At 33.3% G+C, this 20,805-nt stretch overlaps 6 protein-coding genes across 6 annotated transcripts; 3 read left to right on the top strand and 3 right to left on the bottom strand.

The window, feature by feature from the left end:
- Nucleotides 1-4: 4 nt before the first annotated feature.
- PHYBLDRAFT_147609 (hypothetical protein) lies at nucleotides 5-1,552 on the bottom strand (the record flags this gene model as incomplete). The annotated part of the gene is made up of 4 exons (XM_018431916.1): nucleotides 5-547; nucleotides 636-1,103; nucleotides 1,256-1,409; nucleotides 1,500-1,552. 4 exons carry the CDS (start codon nucleotides 1,550-1,552, stop codon nucleotides 5-7), a joined length of 1,218 nt encoding a protein of 405 aa, XP_018289139.1.
- A 628-nt stretch (nucleotides 1,553-2,180) lies between these two features.
- On the top strand, nucleotides 2,181-3,177 carry PHYBLDRAFT_91584 (hypothetical protein; the record flags this gene model as incomplete). Its single annotated transcript, XM_018443769.1, has 2 exons — nucleotides 2,181-2,435; nucleotides 2,569-3,177. Coding segments are annotated over 2 exons (864 nt in total), but the record flags the coding sequence as incomplete, so codon positions are not given.
- A 3,477-nt stretch (nucleotides 3,178-6,654) lies between these two features.
- PHYBLDRAFT_155778 (calmodulin) lies at nucleotides 6,655-7,992 on the bottom strand (the record flags this gene model as incomplete). The annotated part of the gene is made up of 5 exons (XM_018433436.1): nucleotides 6,655-6,683; nucleotides 6,776-6,871; nucleotides 7,008-7,155; nucleotides 7,246-7,376; nucleotides 7,959-7,992. The coding sequence occupies 5 exons, from the start codon at nucleotides 7,990-7,992 to the stop codon at nucleotides 6,655-6,657; spliced, it is 438 nt and encodes a 145-aa protein (XP_018289137.1).
- Nucleotides 7,993-8,683: 691 nt separating this feature from the next.
- Nucleotides 8,684-9,807, top strand: PHYBLDRAFT_147606 (hypothetical protein; the record flags this gene model as incomplete). The annotated part of the gene is made up of 4 exons (XM_018431915.1): nucleotides 8,684-8,786; nucleotides 8,863-8,922; nucleotides 9,490-9,510; nucleotides 9,623-9,807. 4 exons carry the CDS (start codon nucleotides 8,684-8,686, stop codon nucleotides 9,805-9,807), a joined length of 369 nt encoding a protein of 122 aa, XP_018289136.1.
- A 2,789-nt stretch (nucleotides 9,808-12,596) lies between these two features.
- PHYBLDRAFT_147605 (hypothetical protein) lies at nucleotides 12,597-13,598 on the top strand (the record flags this gene model as incomplete). Its single annotated transcript, XM_018431914.1, has 5 exons — nucleotides 12,597-12,710; nucleotides 12,889-12,951; nucleotides 13,010-13,159; nucleotides 13,322-13,441; nucleotides 13,566-13,598. 5 exons carry the CDS (start codon nucleotides 12,597-12,599, stop codon nucleotides 13,596-13,598), a joined length of 480 nt encoding a protein of 159 aa, XP_018289135.1.
- Nucleotides 13,599-15,329: 1,731 nt separating this feature from the next.
- Nucleotides 15,330-16,274, bottom strand: PHYBLDRAFT_147604 (hypothetical protein; the record flags this gene model as incomplete). Its single annotated transcript, XM_018431913.1, has 4 exons — nucleotides 15,330-15,585; nucleotides 15,779-15,907; nucleotides 15,976-16,078; nucleotides 16,187-16,274. The coding sequence occupies 4 exons, from the start codon at nucleotides 16,272-16,274 to the stop codon at nucleotides 15,330-15,332; spliced, it is 576 nt and encodes a 191-aa protein (XP_018289134.1).
- Nucleotides 16,275-20,805: the final 4,531 nt, after the last annotated feature.

The following is a 20,805-nucleotide window of genomic DNA, read 5'->3' as shown; positions in this document are numbered from 1 at the left end:
TATATTAAAACTTAGAAGGTGCAAGACCGATACAAGAGTTTTCATAATCAAATACAGAATAAAAGTTTCGTAAGAATCCATTTCCTAAGATTACTTTATCTCCTTCTATTCCAGAAATTGCAGAAAGACACATTGTCTTGTTTGAATCCAAAGTCCTTTCACGCACAAGTGCAACGGCAGGAACAGAAAAGTTCTTGCCCCCGAGTGTAAATGTGACAGTTATATTATTGTCGTCTCCTTCCAAGTCGCAAGGAATATGCCATCTACCTCCAAAAGCGAACTGGGATCCATTAATTGCGTTGTGAAAACTTTGGGCAAGTTTTGATGGTAGAACTATTTGTGTGGTGCCAGTGTCAACAAGGGCAGGAAGTGATGATACATTCATTGGCAGCAGCTTCTCGCGCTTTTCGTGCTGTTCCTTCTGCTGGTCGTGCTTCTTGCCGTCGATTGAGAAACCGTCCATGTCAACCTGCCAGAGCCCACGACCAGTAGTTGGTACATATTCAAGCTCGCCACTGTGATGGTCTCGATTAACATCTCCGAATAACTTTGAGAATATTAATAAGAATAATAATTTAAACCAAGGCAAGTCAGACCGTTTTATTGGTTATCGTTTGTATACATATAGTACTTACAACCTCGCCGTCACCACCGCCATCATGAAAGGGACCATACCAGAAACTGACTGTGGCGTTTTTAATTAGGCCTTGTTGTTTCATAGCACATGGTACTGGCATATTCTGCTGTGTGTGAGAAATATTGGAAAAAGACAATCCAAATATGCCATCCATTTCTGAATTGCGCTCAAATGCGGCTGACTGAGTCGTTACGAGTCCAATTGGTTGGTTCGACACCTTGAGTTCTCCGATCGTTATAGTATCGTTCGCATTAATGCCAAATACTCGCGATCCATCACCGTAGCCGATTGTCCATGTATCATTTGAGCCGTTCATATCAAGTGTGGACGACTTTGTCGTATCGAACAACGAGCGATTAGAGCAGGTGTAACAACCAGAGTGAGGAATCCACACATCTGAGCTTCCTGTATCAAAGCCTACTTGAAAGTATTGTGGAGGAGTGCCTACGCCAATGACTCCTATGTACTAGTGATATTTTGGTTATTAAGTAGCACTATATACTTTTTCTAAAAAGATATATATATTCTTTTGTAGTAATAGTAATAATAAAATGTTTTTAAATGCATTGGTTAAAAATATATAAAAAAAGTTGTGAGTACTGATTTCTGGTTACGTACTTCGCTGTCTACCAAAATACTCGTGAGAGTAATGCCTGCAAAGTCCTGTTGGGTGGTTATTTCTCTTGGTAAAATATAGCTGTGTTCAGGTGTGTTATTCTCGAGCTGGGTAAGCTGATTTATAGCTTTACTTTGTTTTCGCTTGAGAGGAATACTAAATGATGGTGATAATAATAATATTAAGGAATGAACAAATAAATACAAGTCAAACCCAACAATAAACCACATTCTATATTCGTTTTACCTTAATGAGTTTGCTGAGACTTGTAGAATCAATTCATGACATACTAAAGCCATTAAAGTAGCAAAACATAGTAGCTGTCTCATATTATTGATAATAATAATTCTTTGAGCTTAAGAAAGGATACGTTTGCTTTGCATTATTTTATTTTCATATGTATTCGGGTGTACAAAGCCAGCGAAACTCCACCTACTAAGCAATTATAATAATCTCCTGTCGGTGAAGCAAAGCTCTCATTCGATTCTAATAGCTTAATTATAATATTCAGAGTTAGCTGATCTTTAAGGCTTATAACAACATTAATACATAGCTTGTCTATAAAATATAATATAATAGAGTAAAAACTCAAGTAGCCATATTTTTTGAAGAAATTTGTGTTTTCTTCTCAACGCACCCTCAGCCGATTTACACCATTATTTATTCATTTCTTGAGAGATAGGTAGATAATATAATATATTTAATTACAATAAATTACAATACAGTACAATTGTAAAAATACCTGGAAAGGAATGCTTTATGAAAGTGTGTCAGTATAATTTTCATGTCTATCCTTCTTCTTTCATTGAATTTTAATAACATTATCTCCACTACTTTTGATTTGGTTATTTATTAATCACAAAAAGTATTCCCACTCTTGATATTTAATTCTTAAATAAATTGTATCTACATATGCCTTGTATCAAACGCGTGGCTATAATTGGAGCAGGTTCACTAGGAGCATCTGTTGCATACGCCTTATTGATGCTCAACAGCGCCAAAGAAATAATCTTAGTAGATCTAAGTACTGGCATTTTAGAAGGACAAGTTCTCGATTTATTTGATGCAGCTTATTCCACAAAAACCCTTGTTCGCTCAGGAACATTTCAAGAAGCAGGCCAGTCAAGTATTATTATCATTACTGCAGATCGACCTCAAGGGATTAACGAGACACGGAAAACGGTAAGCTGGTTGCTTTTTTCCTTCTTTGACTTTTTTCTTTTGTTAGACAAAAAAAAATGAAAATGAAAACCGACGAGTGTTCGTATTTAATTTGTATTACCACCAAATAAATATATAAATATAAAATATAAAGTGGCTTCAAAAAAGTCGAAAATTGATCCAGAGTATAGCAGTATCCATGGAACCCATTCACCCAAAGTCTTTGGTGGTTGTGGCTGCTGATCCAGTTGACGTATTTGTACGCTATTTGTATGAAAAGAATCACGTTGGTCGTAGCCGAGTATTCGGAACCAATGGAACGGCTGCAGCTACGATGAGACTGCAGCGCTGGATAGCCGACATAACCTCCACCAGATCCAAAAATGTTGTGGTATATGTGGTAGGGAGTGAAGAACATCCTGTTGTATTGTGGCACTCGGCGAAAATAAGCGGCCAGCCTGTCAGATCTCTACCTATATTAATCGACAATCGGCACATGATACCATCTATCGTTTCTTGTGAGAAACGACTAAAGATAAAGTCCCTTAAAGGAGACGCATGTTTTGGCAAAGGAGCGCATCTGGCACGTTTGGTTCATGATATCTTGATTCATAATACATGCACACATATTGTGACAGTATACATTCAAAAGGTCCAGACCTGTCTATCCATTCCTGTATCTCTTGGCAGGACCGGAATTCAATACATCCTCGAGCCTGAATTATCTCCAGATGAAGCAGGCTCTATCCAAGTTGCAGTCGAAAGGAGTATTAAAGATTATCAACAGTCCATACTCGATCCACAATGAGATTTTACTCCTCATCTGTCAATTCAGTACTAAAGCCATCAGAGAATACATGTACTGAGGTAAAAGCCTGTGGTTTCCAATGGCATATTTTTTAATTAATTGACATTTTCAATATATAAAAAAAAACAAGCCAATTATACTCTTCATTTGATCTGAAGTAACTTTAACAAATTATACTCATGTAATATTAGGTAATTACTATCAATATGTTTCAGTACTTTGTGAGGACTCTCACAGATATTACAACAGGAGCTGATTAAACCCGTTCTTTTAGATTGGCTAATTTAAATTGCTTTTTTTTTTTAAAAAAAAAAGGATGGTTTTTTATTTTATTTTGTCTTGGATAACAGCAGCCCTTACCTTGTATGCATAGATACATATACATATATATATATATATATCATTAAATGTATATATGTAAATGTAAATATATATATATATATGTCTTTGTGTGTGTTTACTATCTATGGTCATATATTTAAATTGTTATGGATTATAAGATATTTTCAACGTAATGAGATTTCTTTCATATTACACAATCGGGGTGGGATATACTCTTATTTTCTTATTATTAATGCTATAGTATATGCAGACTATTTACAGGAGCTTTCGTGTAAACAAAAGTATTGGATGACAAACAAGTAATGCTTGGTTTCATGAATATAAATTCTATAAGTTTGAGACCTATTCAGGCTTCCATTCAATCCACATCAAACATTCTACTTGTATACTCTTCATAAGATTCCCACGTTCCTGGATAACTCACACCTGGGCCGACGTAAGGAAGCGAAACTTGGGGCTGTCCAAACCGAAAAAGAGCAGGGGTTGTGGTTGACGAACTTTGAGCTATACGATAAACACCTTCCTCGAGCTCGTCTATATCATCTACTGACATCATTTCTATAACTTGCGCACTTGGTTGAACAGTATCCCTGGACTCGTGTGTTTCTTCTAATACTTCTGCTGCTTCCTCCGCTGAATCTATCTCATTATACTCCGAGTTAACCGGAAATCGACTATAAATAATTGTTTATAAGAATTTATATTGAGTCACTACATTCAAGTCCGGGTTTCATCAAGTCTCTCACCATATTGGACAGCTACCATTTATCAATAGCCATTGGTAGATACATTCATCATGGTACTCATGTTGACATGGCATCTGTGTTATCTCAAGTACAAACCCGAATACGTCTTGACAAATTGCACAATCGATATTTGCGTCTAACAATAGTAAATATATATATATATATATATAAAGATATTCTATTTTTCAGCATTATATATATATATATATATATATATATATATTGTTTTACCTGGATCACCTGATAATAGCTTTCGTTTTTTCAATTGTTCAATTGCTTTACGAGAAGCAGGAACGGGCCTTGGGCTAATATGAGCAGTAAAGGATTCACAAAGAATTGATATTTTTTGTGTTAGACAAAGGATATCCATAGTTGTTTGTACTATTACACTTTAATTTACTTACTATGACGATAAATCGTCTGTATTGAATCCATCCGCAAAAACTTCATCTATCGATCTATCCGTATGAAATTGAGTATTTCCAAGACATGCCACAACAATAAAAAATAGTAACTTACCGAATAACCTCATCCATCGTAAGCAGGTGATCATTTACCCTGGGATAATGTTGTAAGACCTCTTCCTCGACCATCACTAGCTCAGAAGCACCGGGAATATAGGTTCTGTCTTCCGCCATCAATGACAATCGAGGCAGAGGCTGTCTAAAGCTCCTTATACGATCATACACATCATTTCCACCCCTCAAGGAAATTGCTGCTAGTTCGGAGTCATACCAACGAAACAATCTATGAAGTCGAATTATCCGGTTGTTGCTTTCTTCTCGTTCAAGACTCCATTCGATTGGATAGGAGCGCACAGACTCTTCCGAATCTGATTCTACTTCGACATATACATCAGTGTATGCTTCTGTTTCTGCGCCTGAATTTGAGCTCAAGTATCCCAGAGAACAAGATTCGCTGTACTCTTGACTGTCATCGTCTTCTTCGTCTTCTTCGTCTTCTTCATCAGAAAACTCCGATGATTCGCTGTCGGTATCCGTGGATCTGTCGCTGCTTGTGACGCTGTCTATGTATCTGTGATCGACCTCCATTTCTGACACAACCGCACTCTGGAAAGCACGTTCTACTTCTGATGATATTTCATCATCAGAATCATCATCGTCAGAATCATCGTCATTTTCATCATCACTTGTGAAACTGTCATAAGGCACCAGTAAATCCGCACCTGTACGATGAGAATCGAGGAGTAATCTCACTTGAGCCTGTCTTAGTTCAGAACCATCTTCAGCTAGCCGTTCTTCATCTTCATCCTCTTCTTCTGATACGCTTTGAGATTCCTCGCTACTTTCAGTTTCCCAAAGTTCCTCACTATCAGATTGATTTGCTATCTCTGTTTCGGCTTGATTTGATAATGTAGCAAAAGTAGTATTCCACTGTTCGGTGAGTTCACTACATTCTGAATCAGTCCCGCCGTCAGAATCTGAATCGGTTTCCGTAGATTGCCAAGTTCTGCTGTCTTGCTCAGAATCAGAATCTAACTGATTATAACTGTTAGAAAGCACAAAAAAATGTTCATTCTTTTCTTTTTTGGCTTGTCTTTTTTTTTTGGCTGGTAAAATAAGGTACCAGGTCAATTATATACCTCTTCTATAAAGCGTGAATGACACACTACGCATTCTAATTCCGGTCTTCTTGTAACAAGAGTCTGAGAATTGCACAAGTGACAATAGTACTGCATAATTCAGAGCTGCTTTTTAGTAGAACATGAATCGGAAGCAACGTATATTAGACAAAAATGATTAAATCAAGTGACGTAACTTGATGTACATACCCTTTAAGGTGTAACTAGCAGACTTTGATATTCTTTTCTGTATATATGTTTGGACCGATATTCCAAAGTATGATTTATTTACAGCCTGTAGAATTAGATAATGAGAAATCACATCAACTAAATTATTTAAATGTTTTAATTAGACTTGTGTGTATTCACGTTATAAAATTCATGAATGGCAAATCACGAAGCTTTAAATAATGTGCGCGTACGGGCGTGTATGTGTATTAATGAGTATAATACCTGTGATACGATCATAAGATAAATCTTGTACTAACTTTGATATTGGTAGCCGTAGTAAATAATACAGTGTATATTAGGCACTCATACTACACACACACATACACACACGCCCATACCCATACCCATACCCATACAAAGTTAGAAAGGTCAAAATAAAGTAAACACCAACAACGGAAATTAACATAAAAATAAAGCACACAAACACACATAAACATAAAAAAAACAATAACTAAAGTATAACCGTCAGATATATATTTGGTATGAATTTGGCTCTACTTCAGAGCAAGTGTGCAAAGTGTTCTAACTAGTTTAGTTGGAAAGAACAATAGTAACAAAGTCTATATATGTAGAATCAAAATAAAATAGAAAGAAAGAAAGAAAAACAGTCAGTGCCTCGATCCCATAAATTATATTCTCTGCCGTAACTTACCAACGTAGTTAATACGACCATCCTTGCCGACTTCTACCTCCTTAAGGAGTTCATCAACCTCCTCGTCTGTCAACTTCTCGCCAAGGTTTGTCAAGACTTTTAATAAACATATTTTTTTGGTTAATACAATACTATACAGGAAGACAAACCTCTCTCCTTTTTTCTCTTTCTTTTTTCACTGTCTTTCTCTCATATAACTATAGCTATATATATATATATATATATATCTTACCGTAACGGAGTTCACCAGCCGAGATATAACCATCGCCTTCCTTATCAAACACCTGGAAACCCTGGATAAATTCCTGGGATGATCCAGCAGGTCGGAAACCATCTGGTCGGGTAAGAATGGTCAAGAATGTACCAAAGTCGATATCAACCTCTATAGAAGAAGTAAATTCAATAAATCATGTATATCTGTTGCTAGAGCTTTTTGTTTTGTTCTCACCTTGCTTGTCGGATCCACCAACCGACTTAACCAGCTCACGTACTTCGGCCTGTGTGGGGTTCTGGCCGAGACCTCTAAGCAAATCGCCGAGATTTGAAGAGGACACGGTGCTATTTCCCTTTTTGTCATACAGGGAAAAAGCCTCCTTCCATTCTAAAGTGTAGATGGTGTTGGCATGACTTAAAAGAGAAAATATGTCATCTTACCATCAAGTTGTTCTTGTGTAGGCTGATTCTGGAATAAAGAGAACAAACTGTTGTTGAGAAAACTTGTTGCTACTACTGAAGTTTATTATAAATCGGATGACACGACTTACAGAAGGGCTCATTGTGAAAAGTATACAGAGATGGGATAAACACGGAGAAGAGCAGTTGACCAGTTTATTCGCGTATTATAGTTATCCGGAGATCCAAATTTCACTGCCCTCACGTGTATAACAACTGTGTAACAGTTGCTTGACTGAGGGGGCTAAGCTTATAATATAATCTGTCAAGCCTCTCTATCTCTGCCTCTTTATCCTTTACTTTCTCTTGATACCACATCATACCAAACACACCTCTAAATATCTTTATACAATTTATACAAAGCTTAACTAGCTCGGTCAACTAATAAGTTTTTTGCTAAAAGATAAAAGTCGAAAAACAAGAAAGAGCACTCGATAGAATAAGTTGATTGTGTATATATGTTATACTCCAGTGTACATATAGAATAGTTTGTCTAAAGTAGTATTGATACCTGCGAATAAAAACCGTGTTAACAAGTGCAACATTATATATACCAATTAGTCTATTCAAGGAAAACAAAAATGTTCAAATTTTAATTTCCCAAAAATTGTCATTTATATACATAGGGTAAGTTAAGTTTTTTTTATATAATACAATAAAATATACTATAATATTGTCATTTTCGAGGCAAATTTTAATCGACTATACTGCAATATATCAAAATAAGGATAAGAGAACTACATTATGTAGAGTTGCATTAACCTTTGATATTATTGCTGGCATATATATATATATATATCTCACTGTGAAAAATTAAGTCACTCCATTGAGTTCAAGCAATGAGCTGAGAAAACCCTCCTCCTTCAAAGCCAGAAAGTAGATCTTTGTAAATGAGTATTTATAATCGACTTTCGAATAGCTCTAAGAAAAATTGAAGCATCAGAAAGAGCAGCAGAGTTTGTATAGATCCTGTTTAAAAGGACCGAGGGCAGGGTTTTTGTGCTTGTGCAAAGGAGTGTATCCTGTTTGGAACAACTATCTAAACACCAGCATATAAATCAATGTCAAGCGTCCTTAAATTGTAAACGCCGAAGAATGGAAGGCAAAAATCATTACTTTGTCTCCATGCCCAAAAAGCTTTAAAGACAAACCATAATTGAGATCAACAAATATGTTGATGGAACCCTTTTTTCCTTGTGCCTAGGCACAAAAAGAAAACCCAGTAATAACTACAGCATGGAAGTTCATGGAGATCCAGGGAATACGCCCACAAAAATGATCAAGGCATCGATTTTGATGGATGCGAGAGACCAGATGTTGCGGTATATCACCATAAATTGTAAACACAAAGTATGTCAGACTTTACGGGCGTAAATGAAGAGATTAAGGGGCCTCATTGCTTGCCCGTCGACCAGCCCCAACCCATTATGGCGACATGGGGCAAGTACACTCTCTAATCCATGATAAAAAGGCAGGTCTGTGACTTGAGGGACGTGAAAGCCACATCCGCGAAAAGGATCAAAAGATATATTTCCTGCAAGATTTTTAAGGTCGAATTTGCATGCGATGATTACTAGACAGGCGAATATTTATTTAAGAAATCGAAGAAACATGAAATATCCCTCTCCAAAAGTCTTTACAAGAGATGAACTTGGAGTTTTCATTTTTGCCAAAGTAGCAAACACAAGGCATATTTCGCAGACATCTTGGTTGTCAATCATATGGTGCTAAAGTCAAGGATGTTTTGAGACAGTGAGACATATCAGTTTAAGGATACCACATCTTCAAATGATGAACGCATAACCTCTTAATTCCTTTATGAGACAGTTTGGAGAACAGTTAGAAGAAAAGGGGGATCGAATTGAAATCAAAAGTATCCAGCTTGTTGGTGTTCAGAGGATTTACGAGAGCGTGGACTGTGGGTGGATTTAGATCAAAATAATTTTTCAGAATAGAATATGTATTCCAATAAATATAAAATAGATAATCACTCCTGCTGTGTTCGCCATTTCTTGACCTTCCGATCTTACTTTGCTAAACAGAAGGCGCCAGAACAAGAGATGGTAGGAGAGTTGGGGATACATCTTTGATTTGAATAACGGGCTCAATTGTAAACGCAATTGTACTTACCGTCATTGGGGTGTATCTAAACGTGTTATTCGTTCTTAATCATAGCTGTTCCTTTAAGTCTATTCGAGAAAAACCTTCTCTCACGTCTATGTAATACCTCTTCTGCTTCTGGATTTCCAAAAATTATCGCAATGGTCTACAATGAAGCCCGGGAATATATCGAGGTTTACACCAAGCTTATGAATACCAACGATACTAATGCTGATGTGGATATGAAGAAAGTTATCTAAAAAGGTAGTATATTAAATTTGGTGTTTGAGGGTGGTGAAAGATGGGGAGAATATTGAGGACTTTTTTAGTCTTTTTTGAGGATAGGTTCATTGATTTACCAAAAGTAACAAGTTAAATGAATGTCCTTCTATATTCATATCTGATCTGGCTTTAGGTAGATTCGGGAAATACAATAGTCAGATATCATACCCGTTCATTTCAACCCTTTATTACTTGCAAGTAAGAAAATGCCTGCGATAATTGGCAGAAAGAGAGAACGTTTTACTGCAGAATAATAAACTGTATCTTATTTAACTACCTGACAATACTGTCAAATAAGTGAGTCTATTATACAGTTTCTAAATCAATAGCCGTTCATCATTCTACTGTTATCGCAGTCTTTTCCTCATCCACACAATAATACATATTAGTATATGTGACTTGAATAAATATTGATTCAGAATGAGTGAGATGATGATTTATTAATACGGGAAAAAGACATGTGTCTAGGGATGTATTTCGGTATTTTTTCCGTTTCAAACCCTTGCTCTTTAACGCTATTTACATATATTTGCTTACTAAAAATTGATATTTTATTCATCGACTAACATACTTTTTTATTCTTTATACCGGAAATGTATCTTTTCTCTGTTATTCTTTTTTTTTGTGCTGCTTTAATTGCTTGGAAATATTGTACTAATTTTTGTAGAATATTTTCTATAAGGTTTCTTTCTGAAATTTGTAATAATATGACAGAGTAAATAATCGTATTAGGTATTGAACTATCATGCTAATATGTAATTGTAGCTATTATATATTCTGATCACAAATTAACTATGAGTTAGGCTAATTGAAAGCAGGGAAAGTACCTATTGTCACTTTCTCTTGAGAGATATATTAATAAACGCTTATATATCTTGGCTGCTATTGCATGTTCACTAGACTTATTATATTGTGATAAAATAAGCTATATAAGTTAGCTTCCTAGTTCTCCTTGTATTATCCAACTATATTACTCGACCTCTTTATGCAAATTTTAACACATTTTTTTCCAACTCAATAAAATACAAATTGGTAGGTATGAAGCGCATGATAATAAAATTCTTTAAAGGTATTGCAACCAGTGTTTTCTCGTTGACAATCCAACTTTTCTTATGAAAAGTACTTTTGGTTTCCTTTTTCTTAGATAATAATATTAAAGAATACAAAACCCCACTCTTTTCTTGTAATTCATTATATGTGCTTTGTAATATCTACGCTGGATCATATAGTTTGTATTATGAAGAGCGGAATATAGTACATATACTTAATAATAAGGAAAACTTGGGGTGGTTTGCGGGGCGACTATTCAATTTAATAAAATAAAATAAAAATTTACAGTCTAGATGGTGGTATAATGTTAGTATATTTCTATTTTTCCATCAAAATATTTTAAGAGTGGTTTATAGTAGTCTATTTTTTAAATGGGTATTTGCGATATGTAAATAATCGCTTATTATTGAGTTAATGAGAGTTACGTGTGTAATTGGTATCTGATGGTGGGAAGGGGTTTTCTTTCTGTAGATTTGGCAAGCACTGCTTGTACATTTGAAGAGTGATGTTTATGACAGAATATTGTAGTAATAGGTGTCTATTATGCTTAGACGCAGCGATCGAAATATATACTGACTATTGTTAAGAAGCGGGGAAAACAATCAGTTATAAGCAGCACAAAACAAAACAACTTTAAGATCTTCGGCCAGTAACATGTTAATATTTATTTATATTGACTTTACATCGTTATTAGATTGCTAATAGTCGACAGTTTTTAACTTTATATAAGATAATATATTGCTTCTGTGTTTCTGTTTTAATAATACTATCATTATATAGCTTTAACTATATATACTTCTTACTAGGACAATTTTTTATATATTTTGAAATGATCTTTTATACAAAACGAAACATAACAAAAAGCTGTGATTTTTACTTGGATGCGATCAGTACTCTTTAAGATTTCATAAAACCTTATATGTGCTGTACTTTTGTGTGCACAAATTTATACTTGAACTCGAACGATCAGATATTAATGGTTGCAACAAATAAAATAAAGTCAGCGTTGCTAAGCATGTTAGATGGTATCATTATTTGGATTATGAAAAAGATTAAGAAAGAATTAATTTAGGTGAAGTGAGAGACAAAATAATTAATTTTACATATCAAAGGTAAAATTAAAAATATAAATAAATAAGATGGTGAAGCAAGATGGTGTCTGCTAACAATCGCTGTAAATCTAGTTAAATTAAATAAATAATAAAGGAACATAAAGTCTTATCACTTAGTTGATGGCTGTCCTTATTTGTAGAGAGCTTTTGACCTAAAACTATATAAATAAATAGTTACATTTTTCAGGATGAGAATGATGTGATGAATTGAGCCAAAACACAGTGTCAAAATCAATTTGAATTCCAGTATTTCCAAGAAATATTAATAAAGATATATGTAGTAACGAGATTTTATACATCTTTTGTATATATAATTGATTGGTCTGATTTCGCTTTTACTCTAACTTTTTTGATAAAAACTGCACATACGGACTCGCAGAATCTTTCTCTTTCGCAGATTTCAATCTAAATATTTTTTTGCTTGTGAATTTAAAATAATTCAATTCAATTCGACTGTAAGCCAACATCAACAATTAAAATGTACCTTCTATTATATTTTGTAATTAATGACTATTCAAGGGTGTGCAATTTCTTCTCGTCCTACTAGGGTTAGCAAGTAGTGGCTGTTGGGAATATTTTCCAATATACAATACCATATAACAGTCATGGATGAGAATTTGGCGACAGCGCAAGGACATATCGTTTCTGTCAACGAGACACTCACCGTCAAGGATGGTGTAATTCATGTCCTTATCACCGTCAAATATGGAATCATCAGTGTAATAAATAGTTCAGCTAGATCTCCATTGCATCGCTCCTATTAGTGCTGCACTTTTGATTACCGTTTACATTGTCCGTATCCAAGCTTAGCTTAACTAGCAAACATATCGCGGTATTTATGTGAGTGCAAAATTGTGTGATATTTTATCGATTAATTATCCTATTTATTTGTACTAGTCATGCATGCGCAACCTAACGTGGAAGACAAAGCCTGGGTCAATATTACCAGCTGATATAATGGTAAACAATAAACTGAGGTGTAATATGAGTGTTGCCTTAAATCTGTCTCCACTTGGAGATCATGTTCGACAATAATAAGTTTAGACAGTGTGGCTTGAAAAAAATGTTGCCCAAGAACTTTATCAGGTGGTACCGTCAGAGGAGAATGTCTCCTGCTGAGAGAGCATTAATGAGAAGTCTTTCAAGAAAGGCAGGCCGTTCACTTGAAGTAAATATTACTTTAACATATATAATACAAAAGAAAAAGAATGTTATAGCTTGCTGTTGAAAAATAAAGATTAATAAAGAAAAACGTATTACTAGAGCTGCTCTCTGCGCTCACTTGCACACCTTGGCAGTCAAGATGACATCAGTTTAAAATATCAAAAAGGACTGCGCCATCACAATTCTAGACCTAAGAAATTATGATGGAGAATCTGCCACAGAATTTTATGGCCATGGTAAAAAAGGTGTCATCCGGATTGCCCACTCAAATTGGGCAAGCAATGAGGTAAATTGGTTTTATTACTAATAATGTGTTGCTGTATACTTATATTGAGTGGAACATTAACGCACGAATTTCAACTCAACATCCTCCTCCTTCTCATACTCGTTGACTCGTATGCTAACAAAAGCGGGAGGGCAAACGTTCACCAATTGATCGCTAGGATTTTTAGTAATGTGTCCAACAAACAGTCCTGGATGACTTAAACTCGGGTTTTCATCAGTATGCTCTTAGGCATAACCAAATAAAATTGCTACTCCTCTCTTTTTATTTATATCTAGCTTTCCGCGTACACAATACCAGCAAATACACATGTAAGAAACAACTATTTTTTTTTTCTTTTTATTTTTTTACGAAAAAAGTCCCCAAGTCAAAACGTTATTCTTATGTACAATTAAAACATAATGCTTTTTTTACAACTAAATCACCAGTATTTCTCTAATATTTCTACTTGTGTGTTTTACTCTGCCAATCTTTAATATGCGATGCACAGGTACGTTGATGTGACAGTCATCTAGAGAATATTTAGGAAAGCAAAGGTCGACACTGCCAATCTACTGCAATCTATCATTAGCTGTACAAAGACTATTTGATAAATGAAAATAATTGTTGATCTTGATGAATTATGTGAGTTAAGTTGAGAATGTGCGAGGGTGGAAGTGTGAAGGAGTGTGCAAAAACTTATAAGATTTAAACATCATAAACAAGCTTGGTGCCGCAATTTTTGCAAATAAATATAACTTGCGCAAGAGATACACCACTAACAGAACAATTTTTATCATAATATTATTATTTTTACAGGAAAAGTGATAAACATCAGATTTGTGATGGGTTTTTGCACAAAGAAGTGTGTAAAGGAGGCGTGCTGGTAAATGGCTAGATTTATAAATTGGTAAGCGATTTTGTAGTATTCAAGGAACTGGGGATAGTCGCCATTATCTATTACGGATAACCTTCTGGCATGGAGAGGAAAAGTAGGAAGGGGGATAGATTCATTACCTTTAATTATGATTCGTGTGTCCGAAAAAGCTTGAATGAATATTTGCAACCTAAACGGGTGATGAGTGATTATGGAGGTGTTATTGACTTTGACAATAGAAGAAGGAGATGTACTTGACATGAGAACCGGGGAACAGCATTAACCAAACTATTTTTGTAGGCGTATTTAACAAAAGTACGTATATATATATATATCTTCCAAGTCACCCTCTATGTTTGTGCCTGCATTCTTTAACAACCCATTGTATGCTTTACACCCGAAGATCATTTTTTACGATGGTTCAAAATTACGAATGGTCCCGCGCAGATGGGGATGTAAATGAATGTTACAAGTGAGATTAATAGGAGGGTAAAGATGCTTGCACTGCTGACAAAAAGTATCTAGGCTGATACTGGTATTTTTGAGGTCTTGATATGATATAACAGACTTTACAGGGTTTTTACACATATCCACAAAGTTGATCCAAATCTTCAGTGGAGTTAAGGCAGGTTTTAAAAGGACGGAAACCCTTTTCTACTTTTACTTACCATGGCAGTATACACACTACACGATACCATTTTTTCTGCTGCTAATATCGCCATTTTTTGCTAAATTTTCAACCATTGTCTTAGTCTTTTTACAGAAGAAATCATGTACGAAGTCAATGTTGGTGCACGCACTTATTTAAAGTATCCAAGGTGATGCAACTCCAACTGTCAAGCAACATTTATAACCTCTGTATAATGGCTTTTTGAGGGTGCACTAGCAATTTCTCACTCTTTAGTATCCAAGCCTACTTTTAACGCCACTTTAGAGAGATACGACTGCGAATAAATGTACTCACATAAATCGACATTGATATTACCTTACAGACTAAAAAGGGGATGCTTGGACTTGTATTATCATGTACATTTGCTACAAGCCATCAGCAAAAGGGTTGCTATGACTGTTAATTGCGCTGGATTTAGGCTTTTTTGGTCGAGCTATCAAACCAGCAAGAATGAGATTTTTGGGGTTTAGCCTCTTGCTGTAGGACAAGTTGTTGTTTGCCAGGTATGTAGCACCGAAGAGATATGTAATACCACCAGAGGGTTTAAACGAGACGATATTCACTGCTAATATCAAATAACGAAGTTCATAAACAAAATGATGGAGCAACCATGCTCTTCGACTTATTTCACATCAGGCCGTTATATTCGTCGCACATCATATTAATTATATTCAGCTCCTTGTTCCATTGACAAATCTTGACCTCAAGATCAGGATGAATGAAGAAAACATTCAATGCATTTGTATTGGACTGGTAAATTAATTCACGTTTATTGACTGAGGTGCTAGAGTGTAAGAAGTCTTCCTGAATTTACAAATTCAAGCAGCTTGCGTGCCAATCATTGAAGAGACGCATTGAGAAACGACTGATACTATTTATTGATAGGTTGTGACTATATGGCAGTCCTGGGATACCACAAATCTTTGTATCCCCTTTGCGATGGCTAAGAAAAAAGGTGGCATTTTTTGGAATCCAGAAAGTCTTGCTGGAGGCTAGAAATGGCGACTATACGTTTTCAAGACATGATAGATAAATCCAATCAATACAATCTGACCCTCGTTAACAACACAGCGTGGAGCAAACATGATAGTAAAGATTGAAATGTACGAGTAGACTGGATTGTTTGGTGTATATCAGAAACAGAAAATGGGTTTATTAAAAAAATGACAAAAAAAGAAACTAGTTACTAGCATTTCTCTTATTATTTGGATCGAAAACTGACCTTCATTGTTAAGCTCTTTAACTTTGATCTCAAAAATCCCGTGTTTATCAATGTATTTATCACTGCCATTGTTATCATAGTCAAGCATGGTGTCCAAGTCATCTCCACTGAAATCATTTCAACTAAACTATTGTCAAGCATTGGAGTGAAGTCTTTAAAAGGTGAGTTAGCCTGACCGTCCATTGCTTTCACTGGATTGGATTGAGAGGTAAAAACTGTTACAAATAGGAAATACAATGTTTTATTGGTTTTATTCCGATTCTTTTTAAAAAACCAAAATTAAATGTTCTTACGTTCAGTACAAATTCCCATGCTTTTCTTTGGACCTGTATTTTATTCAAAATAACACGCATATATATAAATGCTTTTTACACAGAATACATTATAATATTCTTAAATATCTCAACGGTTTCAAATTTAATTCTTTTGTTATGATGATGGATAATGTGTCTCACTATTCTAGAAATACTTTACCAGCTATTATTACATCTATTGCAGTGAGAGTACATAGTGTGTGTGTTTTGAGATGACAGGAATGCATATTTTAATTATACTGAATCATTAATTATTGTTATCATTATCAAAAAACGATTGCTACAAACATTTCATCTACTGCGGTTTTAAAGCATATTGAATTAAAATTATTTTGCGTTATGTCTTTATTTTATTGTTAAATGAATATGGTTGGATTATTAACGCAAACTGGTATCTAAAAACATGTAGCAGCAACGAAGTAGTACCTGAGCTAGATTACTGACCACCACAACCCCTGGTACCTACCATTATCTCTATCTATGTGGCCGAGTGTATTAGCATTATTGCTTTAATATATACGTGAAAAAAAATTGTCGCATATGCTTGAACTACATCAAAGTAAGACATATACAACTTGGTATTAATTTACATTGCTACATCCAAAAAGATGTTCCCTTTAAATACTATGATCCGGTAAATATTTAATGATTGGTTTTTCTTTTTTACCGTATTGTCAACCCAAATGCATATGTCACCAATATATCAAAGTACAAGTATAATACTGTGTAATTCGGGCAGCTCCATTTCTTTGCTTCTTTTCTTTCTTCTTATTCTAAATCCAAAAATGTTAAAAAATGACTTGTATTTTACTATCTAGCAGAATATATATTCCAGAGTTAAGGAAGCCAAAAGAGCAAGATTCAACTAAAAAATTAACAAAAAAAAAGAGAGACGGTTGATGACCTTTGCAGTTTTTATATCGTTTAACGTAACAAGTTAACTACAAGCGAGTGAGAGTAGTAGAATACGTTAAAACAACTAGATATTTGGTCTTCGTTGTGGTCTCTATAATGTTGGCTTCATAAATAAGGTCGCTGATTGTCACCTTCGACATAACATCACAGCATCTCGGTTTTGAGTATTTTTTTGAGAATCATTACGGTCTTGACTAAATATATACACGTGTATAAGAAGAAAAAGAGAAAAGCATAGTTTAATTACTGTAGCTCACAATGTTGTTTGTTGTTGCTGCTGTTTTCGTCACAAGTGATACAAGAATAAACTAAATATCCACTGATTTCACAGTATGTACAATCTTATCAGACTTCTGCTGTTTATAGTGATAGATATTTTTACTACTCTACACTTCTCTTTCAATTTTTGTTTCTTAAATATACGGTACTATCCCTGGTAAAACAGCTTGATATAAATATGTCATCATAGATATTTTCTACAGTTATTTGGTTATCATAATATTAAAAGAAAGAAAATACGTCGACTGTACTTATCACCCTTGATTGTATTGTAGATATATAGATATATATCTAAGGATTAATATCGACTAATATACAGTACATGCAGCCTAACAAGTATATAAGATAAAACGATTATAATAATGCGGCTCCATCATATAAGAGTGTGTGCCGCTGATTGTTTTCTGGCTAACAGACGTCAAAACCGGCCTATTCTTTTGGTGTACGATCACTCTTTTCAAAAATATGACATTTATATGTTTATGTCTGTATGTGTAAATTTAGTAATCTTGACTGTTCTTGTCATGTCATCTTTAAATCACTAGGTGAAGATAAAACGAAAATTGTTAAAAGAGAGGCACACGCACTGTAAAATAAAACATAAATAAATAAAAATATTTTTTATTTATTTTTTCTGCAAAAAAAAACCCGTCTCATTCCACAATAGGAATCATTGCACCAATGACTTTAATAAAAATTGTATTTTTTTATTAGAAACATTTGATCTCTTATTAGGAATTCTAAAGAATAGCAAATATATATATATACATACTTCTTATAATTGAAATTTTTTGAACAATGTTTGGGTTTGGCATTGCTTAAAGGGTAGGCAAGATACCAAAAAATAAAAAAATAAATAAAAAAATATCGGTTTCAGTCGGCATTTATAATATTATTATTTTTTTTATTTTTTTTGAGAAATCAATATTTATTCAAAAAATAAAATTCATGTAATTCTACTTTTCTCGACTTCTACTGATTGTATTTGTATGCTTCTTGGCTCTATCGATAGCTAATAAAAAGGAGTAACCGAAAAGTGGCATAAGAGGCGCATTGCCGGTCTTTAGAATTTTTTCGGAGTTTGAATCATGCTACGATTAGATGGCCGCCGGGATTTGATATAGTGGGCAGGTTGATAGATAATTAAAATAAATCGAATATTGCTGCTCAAGCAGAATATCATCACTATCTATATATATATATTAGAAAAAACAAAAGAATTTATTTAGAAAAAAATTAACACGTTTATTCATAATTTTTTGGACGGCTAATTCTTTGTAAATATAATAAAAACATAAAAAGAAAACAAAAAAAATTGAAAAATAAAAAATAAAAAAAACAAAAAAAGAAATAAAAAAATTAAAAACAAAATATAAAAAATAAAAATTAAAAAAAATATGTTAATAAAAAACACAAGTTTAAAAGATTAAAGATTTAAAACATAAAAAACAAATATTAAAAAATAAAAAGTTTACAGATCTATAACTTTCAATAAATAAATATTCATTTTGTACTTCATTTAATTAGTTTATTTTAAATTATTTTTACATTAGCTACACTTTGATAAAAGAATACTATAAAACTATGATATCTACTGCCCTTAATTTATATATCTTGAGATTCAAACTATTGATGCTTTTATTTAAACAGCCCTACCATATCAGAATATCTCAATCATTTCTATTATATATAAAAAAACTCATTGCTTTCTATTTATGTAATTTAATAGACAAATAAGTAAAAAAAAAACTCATAACAGTAGTATTAAACTGTTATTTTGTTATAGAAAAAAAATGTCACATATTATTTTGATGAATTCATAAAATCTGCAGATGGTTAACTGTAGCACCCCTTTATGCGCAGTAACATCTACCTGAGCATTAACTGCAATATAATGACTCTTATTTTATTTAAATATAATATAATAGTTACTGTAGATAATGCGCAGTATTAGCTTAAAAAACTATATACAATAATTCAATTCATATCAATGGAAAGTATCTGTTATTGTCTCTTTGATTTTACATATACTACTTGATCCCCAGTGGGTTTTACCTTTTGACTTTGTTATAGTACAAGAAAGACAAACCCAGATCAGAAATGACAAATAAATAATGCAAAATAAAAATTCAAAGCAATAAAAATAACTTTAGATAGATTCGAACAGGAGACATCAAGATTAGAATCGCCACATCATAACCATTAAGCTAAGACGAAACATAACATGCAGGTGTTAATACACTTTATAATAGTCCACGTATTACAAAACTTATTATATCTATATAAAGATTATAAAAGAGTTGTTGATATATAAATAATTAAAGATTAAATATGATTAGAGTATTTAACTTATATTTTATAAGATGATTAGATATGAGTTGGATATTGATAAGTGTAAATATATATGATATAATAGACTAAATATTATTGGGTAATATCAGTAATAGATAAGATGTTATTAATTTATAGAATTAGTAAATTTGATATTATAAGTTTGTATATAAATTATTTGTTTATTGTTCAGTTATATATATAGCAGCTTAATTATGATCAATCTATATATATATTGGATCATCTATCATGCACTTATATATATATAATGTATGAGTCATAATCAATTTATATGTATATCATATTGATCATTATCAGCTTGTATATATATTGAATTAATTATTGTTAGCTTAGATATATACTATATTAGCTATAATTAGATTATATATATATATCTGATTGGCTGTTATCAACTTATAAATATATCAAATTGATTATCAATTGCTCATATACCTATAGTATATCAGCTTTTATAAGTTTATATATATATCAGATTAGTCACAATTAGCTTATATATATTAGGTCAGCTGTCATCAACTTATATATATATATTTAATCAGCTGATATTTACTTATATATATATCAGATTGACCAACATTAGCTTATATATATATGAGATCGGCTATCATTGATTTATATATAATATCAATTGACTGTTATTCATTATATATATATTAGATTGATTGTTATCAGCTTATACATATATATCAGATTGGCTATTATTAACTTATATATATTAGATTGACTATCATTGATTTATATATAATGCTAATTGACTGT

This window comes from Phycomyces blakesleeanus, assembly GCF_001638985.1.
Source record: "Phycomyces blakesleeanus NRRL 1555(-) unplaced genomic scaffold PHYBLscaffold_16, whole genome shotgun sequence".
NCBI lineage: Eukaryota > Fungi > Mucoromycota > Mucoromycetes > Mucorales > Phycomycetaceae > Phycomyces > Phycomyces blakesleeanus.
Note: the sequence above shows the minus strand (reverse complement) of the source record. Positions and strands in the feature narration are given on the sequence as shown.